The sequence below is a fragment of the Heptranchias perlo genome, chromosome 3, assembly GCF_035084215.1.
Source record: "Heptranchias perlo isolate sHepPer1 chromosome 3, sHepPer1.hap1, whole genome shotgun sequence".
NCBI lineage: Eukaryota > Metazoa > Chordata > Chondrichthyes > Hexanchiformes > Hexanchidae > Heptranchias > Heptranchias perlo.
The window spans coordinates 34,288,651-34,299,437 of record NC_090327.1 but is presented as its reverse complement, the minus strand read 5'-3'; the positions used below and the strand labels follow the sequence as shown (position 1 = coordinate 34,299,437).

At 41.4% G+C, this 10,787-nt stretch overlaps 1 protein-coding gene across 1 annotated transcript in view; it reads right to left on the bottom strand.

The window, feature by feature from the left end:
* Positions 1-2,464: 2,464 nt before the first annotated feature.
* Positions 2,465-10,787, bottom strand: part of oxsr1b (oxidative stress responsive kinase 1b) — a 216,610-nt gene continuing 208,287 nt past the window's right edge. Inside the window, exons 17-18 of the mRNA XM_067978763.1 lie at positions 8,957-9,021; positions 2,465-5,668 (exon numbers count right to left, since the gene is read on the bottom strand). Of these exons, the coding sequence (XP_067834864.1) occupies positions 5,594-5,668; positions 8,957-9,021 (140 nt within the window). The 3' untranslated portion in view covers positions 2,465-5,593. The remainder of the gene's footprint in view (positions 5,669-8,956; positions 9,022-10,787) is intronic.

Genomic DNA, 10,787 nt, shown 5'->3' with positions numbered 1-10,787 from the left:
ACTAAAACAGACTATCTGGCCATTGTTGTTGTGGGAGCTTGCTGTGTGCAAATTGGCTGCCACATTTCCTACATTACAACAGTGACTACACCTCAAAAGTATTTCAATGGCTATGAAGTGCTTTGGGACATCCTGATGTCGTGAAAAGTGCTATATAAATGCAAGTCAGTCTTTATTTATACACTCTGACTTCATGTGATTTCTCAGAGAAATAGCTATGCAAAGACAAGAGACAGGAAAGATGGGCCATATTCCCCAACTTACTGTATGCAATCTTACAGCAGATCCATTAGTAATACATTAAAATTTTTGAAACTTCCTTGTTATGTCCATTTCCTGTTGTCATAATGCTTCTGCAACACTAGTAACATCTAGACGTAACAGGTATAGTGTAACAGTAATGCCTGCTTCCAATAGCTAGCACTTGCAATGTGTGCCTACAATTTTAAATTTGCTGCCTACATTCCTGACCAATGAAATGTCTGCAGCAAATGGCCTTCCCTAATCACTTATTCCAAAAGCTTTGGTGACCAATTTGTACCTAATCTTCCTTCCTACTCTTGATTTTCTAAATTTTAAAAATGCTATGAGGTTTTTTTATTATCGTTTCTGAAAAGTAGTTGTCACACAGAAATAGGATTCTGGTGAACAGGAAGAAATTAGAAGGTCTTCCTAGATAGTTTAGCTATTTACAAAGTGTACAATTGTTGGGAGTTTCATGCCTCTGGAGGTTGGTGTTGCTTTACACTAGCGTAATCCTCATCAGCCTTCAACTGCATGTTTTTCCACACAGCCTTTGCCTCAGCTGTACCTCATCAAGGTCAAAATGTTAATGACTTTTTTTGTTGTTGGTGTGAGTCATGAAAATCCTTAGGCCATCCCCTTCCTCCCCTACACTCCAAAACTGCTCTCATAGGGCTATGGCACTTTCTGCCAGCCAACCTGTTCCCATGCCTCCACCGATACCACTCTTCTGCTAATCCGGAGGAGCATGGCAGATGCTGAGCCAAGAATGGTTCATTTGATTTTCCCTGCTCCTCACTTAGCATCTCCCCGCAGCAGAGTGGACATGGTCTGAACTTGTACCCAACATTCTATAGTGCCAGCTATTAATGCTTGAATATGTTAGCCAGCCCATACCATCATATTAAAAGATTATTTTTCTTTGTCTCACACTGTTGCAGTTTTAGCGGCCAGCTCGCCGTACACCTGGTAGCCAAATAAGTAACCTAAACACTTTTTTAAAAAAAAGTTGCCTTATTGCTTCACATTTTATGAGCTATGCTGGTCACCAACTGTATGATTTGGCTGACCCAACATCAACAGGGTGGAGCTATAACTTTTAAAGTGGTGGAATCCTGCTCATAGTTAAGCTTTGACTTGCGACTGGACCTGATTCATTTGTCTTTAGACAGAAGTATAAGATAATCAGTCTATACAGCCATTTTAAGATTAAAAGCACTTATCCCCTCCCAAAGGACAAGTGAAATGTGGAATAAATCAGCAGAAAATGGTAGTTCATTGAGTCAGTTGCAGGAACTGGATTGATCTCTGTTGAGGAAGAATGTGAAAGGTTACAGAGATATTAATAGATCATGGATTAAGGAAGTGTATAGGTCTTGGATGGGACTAAGATCCAGAAGTGAAATTTAATGTCTTATCCTTTGGATGAGATGTTAACAAGTCCTGTCAGCCTGCTAAGGTTAGAGATCCCAAGGCACCATTTGAAAAAGAGCAAAGAACTCTGCCCCGGTCAACATTTCTCTTTCAGCGAACGGCAAAACAAAATATTATCCATCTCATTGTTGTTTGTGGGAGGCTGCTGGTATAGACAGTTGGCACTCTCGTTATTTCACTGCACTGCAAAAGACACATTTTGACATATTAAAGAATGAACTTGCATTTATATAGTGCCTTTCACGGCCTCAGGACATCGCAAAGTGCTCTACAGCCAATGAAGCACTTTTTGAAGTGTAGCCACTGTTGAAATGTAGGAAACTCAGCAATGAAACAATGACCACTGTTTTAGTGATGTTGGTTGAGAGATAAATGTTGGCGAGGACACCGGGAAGATCTTCCCTCCTCTTCTTCAAAAAGTGCCATTTGATTTTTTACGTCCATCTGAGTGGGGCAGATGGGGCCTCCGTTTAACGTCATATCTGAAAGATGGCACCTCCTACAATACAGCACTGCCTCAAAGTGGCAGCTTCGGTTGTGTTCAAGTCCTTGGAGTGGTGCTTGAACCCATGACCTTCTTACTTAAGAGGCAAGAGTACTACTAACTGAGCAAGGGCTAACAACTAAGGTGATATGTAAATAAAAGTCTTTCTTCTCACTGGAATGAGTGGGCTTGATCGGCCAAATAGCCTTTATCTAGTTATAAGCTTTTCTTATGCAAGTTCAAAAGTTCATTTAGTTACCATATACACCGGGCTGTTGAAATTGCACCTTCAAATACACAATAGATAGTTTGCTGTTTATTGATTAAAAGGAATTCGCAAAACCATGCAATAAAATCCAAAACATAATCATATTGAAAAAAATAAGTGATCACGATATTTTACACCTCTGTTGTGTTACAATCAGTATTACACCAAGTTGTGAGTTAGCTTTAGCAACAGCTGTCCTCAGTCCCAGTTAATAGATATATATTAATAAAGTAACTAATGCTAGATCTATACAAACTTAGAAAAAAAGAGTTGTTAAAAATCATGCAGGTGGGTCACGTAAAAGATCCTATAATCCCCTGTGGTGGAAGACAAATCGAAAAAGGTTCCCTACTAAAGCCAAAATTCATATTCTCAAATCATTCAAAAGCCAGTAAATGAATACCAAGGCCAACAGTGAAAGACTCAGTAATTTTAAAATAATTATAAAAAACGAATTTGCAGTATTTACACAGTAGTACAATTCGTCAATCAAGTTTAAGTGCAGTTATTTCGAAAAGTACGTGCCTCTTTCAGGCATCTCTTTCAAATATCAAGCTGATTCTTTTTTTAAAATATTTTAAAAGCACAAGTCTAATCAATCTAACTATGTGATTAAGTCGTTCCAGTTACTCCTCCATAAATCTTTCCTTTAACACGTAGATTTTCAAACCGGGGTCAGCAAGGTCATTTACGCCCATCTGAGGCCGGACGTCCCACAGCCCATAAACACAGCGCTTGGACAATTCTGGGTTTTAGGTTTTATTTTCTACTTGTCGACTTTCAGTTTGGAAAGAAAGGTGACCTTATTGGAGGTATCTAAGATAGTTGAAGGAATGGAAAAGATAAATATGGAATATTGCTTAAAATTAAATTGAGAAAGTAGGACAGAAGGGACACAGGTTCAAACTATAAAAAGCAAATTTAGAACCAGTATCAGGAAATAATGCTTCACACAGAGTGACCAACACTTGGAATGGACTTCCAGATAGAGTGGTGGTGTGGTGAATACGTTGGGATCAATTAAGAAACAATTAGATGCAGCAATTGGTGGGGGAATCTGCAGGATCTTTCTAGATGGATGAATTCAGATGGGTTAAAGGCCATCCTCAGATGGGTTAAAGGCCATCCTCAGATGGGTTAAAGGCCATCCTCAGATGGGTTAAAGGCCATCCTCAGATGGGTTAAAGGCCATCCTCAGATGGGTTAAAGGCCATCCTCAGGCCTATCTTGTGAGTTACAAGCAAATTATTACCGTTGCCTAATGGTAGCAATGTTCTCCTGGTAGCTGACAGTCTTGCAGAAGTTAGAACAAGAGCTCCTTGGGATATGTTAATATTTGGGGAAGGGGGGTGGGGGGTCACCTGTATAGAAAAGTTTGAAAACCTGCTTTTAAAGGCTGCAAGGTATGACATTTTTAGTTTTTTGTTTACAAACACACATCGAATTATGACACGTACGAAAAGCTAAAGCCTCATCTATTTCCTCAAACTGATGGCCTGTTAAAAATATGCAAACAAGGCAACCAATCTTCATCAAAGTGTTCCACAGCCAATATACCCCACCCCACTCCATCTGCTCTCCCATAATAGCTGGCTGATGCACCATGGGGTCCATTGCATTTCCTATGTAAATAGTGCCACAAGGCCAATTTGTTGCATTCAGGATAGTGTTGTCACTAGAATTTCAGTAAAGCATAACGGTGTGCGTGCAAAATTCTCAAGCTACATCTAATTGAAATGTTTTTTAAAAAAGCATCCAGTGGCTAAATTATACATTCTGCTCAAACTTGGATTGAAGAGAGTGTTTGCAGCTGTCTAGCACCAGGTGACATACTGCAGATCGGTCAGTGGTGGTGATGGTAGTGGTGGGAGCAGTTTGGGATGATGAATTAAGAGGATCACACCGGAATATTAGTGCAACTTTAAAGTGTATTGGCTTAAGTGCGATCTTTTGTATAGCATGATAGTACCAATACATGGAATAAGCCCCAGTGACAATACTGAGTAAGGTTGCATATCTCATGTTATTTTCATTGTGTGACCCAATGAGTCACAAGAAGCAAGTTCAACAAACCAACACCTGCTCTCATTCAAAACAGCAGAAGCCTGAACAGGACAGCTCTCACGACCTTTCAAGAAAATTACAAGATACAATTTGCCGTTCAGCAGCTGCAATTTTTTAAAGTTCTTTTTTGTACTAAAAGGTCCGACAGTTGAAAACAATTTCCTCTTAATACCAACTTCTCCCACTGGTACCGGGGATGGGTTAGCGGGGAAAGGTTAAACCAATTGCTGCGTCAATTTTCACACGTACACTCCGTCTGCGGATGATAAAGGTGGGCTACAGATTGTGCCATAATACTTTGTGTTATATAAATGGAAAAAAAAAGAAAAGGCTTCACCCGCTCTGTGATTTCTTTCTCATTAATATTTATATTCTGGTTTACCTTTACCACATATAAACAAAAAAATCTATTTTTAGATCACATCGAAAGGCAGTTAATGATGTGCCCGGGAGCTCCAGTGCGCAGTAAGTGCACACACTCACAAATAAAAAATACAGACATGCTGCCCATTGCTTTTGGGGTGCAGCCCTTTGGAAAGTACAATTTAGATAAATTGTAAGTTTAAAAAAAAGTATTGTTCTTATTTTCGTTTTAATCTTTGTTAAGTATGTGTTTTTTTTAAATTGAAAAACTAATCTCAAGTTAAGGACGAGTTACTGAAACCACACAAGCTGCTTCACTGGATCTCATCGAGTACTGTGGAGAAGAACTCTCTTTTTTACTGATCAGTAAAGCACTGTCAAAAAATAAGGCAATTTTAAAAAGGGGATGGGGTGGGTGAAGGGGAAACATCAGGTGAGGGCTGGCAATTCTGCAGTTCGCCTACATCAGACACCCCGCATCGTATGGGGAATCTGCAAGCTGGAACGTTCTGGAAAGCTCTTGATGGCGACTGTTCCATTGTTAGGTTACTGCAAGCAAATGCTCAATTCACTTTTCTAATTGCAGATTCCTTGTTACAGGGTTGGGGGAGCGGAGAAATGAGAGTCCTACGGGCAAATGTAATCACTCTTTGGCAGTACAAGTTTCCTCAGGCCAACACCAGTGAGATACCTATTCACAGATGGAGTCAGCAGGTATTTATTTGTTGCAGTGTGATTTAACTAATGGTAAGTTGTGCAAATCCTATGAGTTTAACATCATCAGGGATATCTGATTCTTCAACACCGGAAGCCTGTGGATCAAAAAAAAATGTTTTAATATCTATAATATTAAAAATGTTACACATGCATGGACTTACTGTCAATTTTTTTCCATTATAAATTCCTACATTCACATTTATAATGGAAACTGTCCATGTAAACTTTCAAACTGTAACTGCATCCTCCCACCTGTGATGGTGCTGTAGCGCCTCAGTTCTGCATCTTCCAGCTTCTCAACCTATACTACAGGGAAAGTCCTCTGCTCCTATCAACTCAACTTCTCTGCTTCCCACATTGCCCTGCATTTTGTTATTTAACTATAAATAATATAAAATTAAAATATTTTATAAAACTAAGGGCAGAATGTGAGTCTTCAAAATGGGAACTCCATTACCTCTGCACACCCGAGTCCAATTATCTCGCCCTCTAACCCACTTCATCTGAAGACAACACTTGGTCTCGATTCCCTGTGTGCAATGCCACAGGAGATTGACTAGTGTCACACTCATTTCTTTTGTTCAGCCATTAAGAGTAGAAAGGCCCCTGGTTCATTTCTTGATCTGTGTTAAGTTAGCTAATCCCAGTCGGTGCACAATAGTCAGGTTGCTCCAATCAGTCTTAGCACCCCTGTTCTAGGGAGGGAAAAGATTATATCAGTGGTCCAAGCTCCCAATTGCTATTTGGTGACTCCTGCTGGAAAGTGTGTGTGAGTGAAGGTCAAGTGAACCGCAACGTGGAATTAGACACGGTGGTGGAAAAACACTGGTACAGACATGATCCAAATGGCCATTTTTTCATGCTGTAACATTCTATGATTCTTTCAGGAGAATGCCTGGCTACATTGTCTCCCAGAGTCAAATAGCATGCAACCACACTGTCCATGCTTGCATATGACGAGGGGCCACTTGAGCGTGGCACTGGATCGCAGCAATCATTCAGCAAAATACAGGGCAATGTGGGAAGCAGAGAAGTTAAGTTGACAGGAGCATGGGACTTTCCCTGCAAAACTGATCAGCACCTGGGCTGAAGTTGCCGTTAGCAGCTGCTGACTGTGGTCAACAAGTACCAATTGGTCTCATTGCCCTGCCTAAATCGGTCACTTCGGATGAGGAAGGAAGAAATTGGATAGGATTCTTTTCCCATATATTTTGTTGGAGAGTCATAAATTGATGAGGCAGAGTGTGAGGGCCCAGATTCTCAACAATGGTGAGGGTGTAATCTCTACCAAATGAAGGCTAAACTCGCCCCACGTAGAATGGCTAGACTCATTTTCTATCAACACTGAGCAGCTGAGCAAGAGTACCGTTGACAGTCCATCTATCAGGGGACAGCATACGATGCGGGCTGTCCCCAAAGAGAAAGAAAATAAAGGTAATTGCAAGTTAGGGGTGAAATTATTTTACTTTTAATTAGGAAATGCTTTTGAACATTTATGAACAAATGATTAGAACGTTGAGGCAGTAGGGGTTGGAGGAGAAAGATTGTTCCGCAGTCTAACAAAATGTTGCTCTCTGACGACTTTCACTACTACACCTCATATAAAGCCTAAAATTCAACAGTCCTTGTATTGTGAACTGGCAGCATGGAAATACAGCCTCGTGCACGTTCAGATTGAGCAATGAAATGAGGCCAGTGCCACCTCATTTATAAAACTGCCAAACACCCAACAGCAAAACAGATCATTCAGCACTGACTGTGGTCGACAAGTACCAATTGGTCTCACCGCTCCTTACCGCTCTGGGTAAACATCAGCCAGGATTCTACTGCAGGGACGTGTGTGTACAAGGACAAGAGCACAGAAAGCAGCAATTTAATTGGAAAAACCAAAAGTCAGCAAAAAATTGTTAACCAGACAGAAATCAGCACAATAAGATGCCCATTGTGTCTCGCCCAATGCTAGCCCCACAGTGGGCCTATCTACTCTAATCCAATGTGCCTGCTCTTTCCCTGTATGCTCACCTTAATTTTATTTGTGAAAGCCACCAATATAGCAGAAAAACCATAGCACGATCATCAACTGGTGAAATAATATCCAAAAACAAAAAAATCCTTCTCTGCAATAAACCTGATTTTCTGCGCTGACAACTGTTACGAAACGTTGTGCCCAGGGTAATACTGAACCAGACAGACCAGGAAGGTCTCTGATCTGACTGATTTAACTGGTTTCAACCATCGTAGCAATAGGGCACTAACACAGGTCTCTGTGCCATTGGGTAGGATGAGAAAATAGCAGCCACAATTCTCTTGTAGGAGTTTGCGCAAAAATGGACTCTGGTCAAAGACATGATTGGGCTCAGTTGTGAAATCTCTCCCTCCCTCTCTGTTTAGTTTTACACACGAACACCGGGTACCACTTAGGTGAAGTATGGATGGGAGGGGCAGGGGGCAATAACAATGGAACCATTACACCAGCAACAATCAGTGCCTTTAGGAGAGGAATTGTAAACAATTTTACAACACCAAGTTATAGTCCAACAATTTTATTTTTAATCCCACAAGCTTTCGGGGGCTTCCTCCTTCCTCAGGCGGTGTGGAAAATTTAGGAGAGGAAGGCAGGGAATGGACGGGAAAAAAAAACTTGTGTAAAGTTACTCTGTATAGTCAATTGTTTAACATGTACTGTATACTCCATTGCAAATCAGCTTTTGTACTTATATCTGCAGGCAGTAAGCTTCCTACAATATTATAACTCCTCTTTCTCCTGTACTTCATTTCCATACTCATGGACACTGAGCTCTCCACTTTGCAAAACCATAGATCCAGCTAGTCCTTATGAGCACTTAATTTGAGTGAATTTGTAGGTTTACAATGTGTTACATTTTCTGGGCGAGTTTAAAACTCCTAAATTGAACGATGATAATACAAGAAATGTTTCTGGACACAATTCAATTATGGGTCACTCAATGACGGTGTCAAGAGTCACATTTCAGAATAATGAATTCCCCCAGTATCAGTCTCTCAGACCCCTCGTGGAGAACCCACCTCCCTTGCAAATCTCACGCCTTCAGTAAACCGATTGGTTCCCCTTCTTTTCATCTCTCACGTTTCCTCTCCCCCATCTCAGTGAATCCCACAGCAGGCGAGCGATGCATAGCAGTTCAGAGATGCAAGGAACAGCAGGCCGACTGAGGGTCGCAAATGACTCCCTCAGGGTGTAGTGTGCCTGCCTTTGATTTAAATCCTGAAAAGGACATCACCCAAATCCTTTCCTGAATATGAATAACTGGTTGACAGCAGTGACTCACAAACTAGTTACATGACATTTTGAGAATGAGATCCTGACTGCAGTGTAAACATCAGTATTGAAATATTATACTCACCAATTTGAAAGTGACAGATCTATTTGCAGCTGGTTCATCCACAATTTTCTGTAGATTTGCTGCAACTAATTTGTTTAAAAAAAAAATACAAGTTAAATATTTCTGTTAATCATTTTTGCTTGTTAAAATATATAGAAATTAAACCCCTGCCCCCTCTCCACACTGAATCAATCCTGGTTTATTATTTACTGAGCATGTTCCCAGATTGTACTTTTTCAGTGGCAAATATTTATCAACCATTATCAAAAGGTCTCAAAGTGCTTCACACAGAATTAATTACTTTTTTTTGTTGGAGTGACAGTCAGCAATATTACACAAACAGCACAGATAAATGAGCAACCAGATTGTGATTGTGTTGATTGAGGGAGTAATGTTGGCCAAGAGACTAGGAGAAATTGCTGCTTTTCCTTAAATAGTGCCACCAGAACCTGGTTGAGCCAAAAGTTGGCACTTCCGACAATGCAGTTTAAAACATGCTGTGGAATCAAACACACAATTTTCTGCCTCAGACGAGACTGTGACAAACTGAGAACTGCTAGCACCAAGAATGACAAGAGCACCAAGATCGTTGGAACACCATCACCTCTAAGTTCCCCTCCAAATCTCATACCATCTCCTGGAATTCCCCACTCAACAGCATCATGAAAGCATCATCAGCACAAGGAGTGCAGCAGTTCAAGAAGACGGCCCACCACCACCTTCTCAGGGCAACAAATGATGAGCAATAAATGTGGCCTTGCCAGCACTGCCTGCATCCAGAAAACAAGTATCTGTAGTGTAATAGGCATCTAAGCAGTCGAGAGAGAACAATGAGCAAGAGTGACTTTGAAGGTGTAGCTTTGGTGCTGTGGGCAGGGCAGAAACTAACTGGAGGGCTTAAAACAGGGAGTAGTGAGAGAGGTGGGAGTATTGATGTGAGACAACATATGCCGGGACTTTAGAAAGAGGTGAAGGTTGAAGATTGAATGGCAGTTAGGATGGAGGTGTTGAGTGCAGATTTTTTGAGGTCAGGAAGGGGAGTGTTGACTGGGGTGGGCGTTTTAAAAGGTATACTCAATGAGCCAGAAGACAGGGACAGGTTGATGATGTCTGTGGTCATGGGACGGAGGGGCAAGTTGGATGCTCGCAAGCTGGGGGGGGGGGGGGGGGGGGGGGGAGGAGGAGGAGATCAAGGGATGGGCTTCAACAAAATAAGATTAGCGATGACATTGGTGGGGGGAGGATGAGAGATGGAAGAGAATCTGTGGAGTAAGGAGAGAATGGGTGCATGAACATAAGAACATAAGAAATAGGAGCAGGAGTAGGCCAATCGGCCCCTCGAGCCTGCTCCGCCATTCAATAAGACCATGGCTGATCTGATCCTAACCTCAAATCTAAATTCATGTCCAATTTCCTGCCCGCTCCCCGTAACCCCTAATTCCCTTTACTTCTAGGAAACTGTCTATTTCTGTTTTAAATTTATTTAATGATGTAGCTTCCACAGCTTCCTGGGGCAGCAAATTCCACAGGCCTACTACCCTCTGAGTGAAGAAGTTTCTCCTCATCTCAGTTTTGAAAGAGCAGCCCCTTATTCTAAGATTATGCCCCCTCGTTCTAGTTTCACCCATCCTTGGGAACATCCTTACCACATCCACCCGATCAAGCCCCTTCACAATCTTATATGTTTCAATAAAATCGCCTCTCATTCTTCTGAACTCCAATGGGTACAGTCCCAATCTACTCAACCTCTCCTCATATGTCCACCCCCTCATCCCCGGGATTAACCGAGTGAACCTTCTTTGTACTGCCTCGAGAGCAAGTATGTCTTTTATGAAGTATGGAGACCAAAACT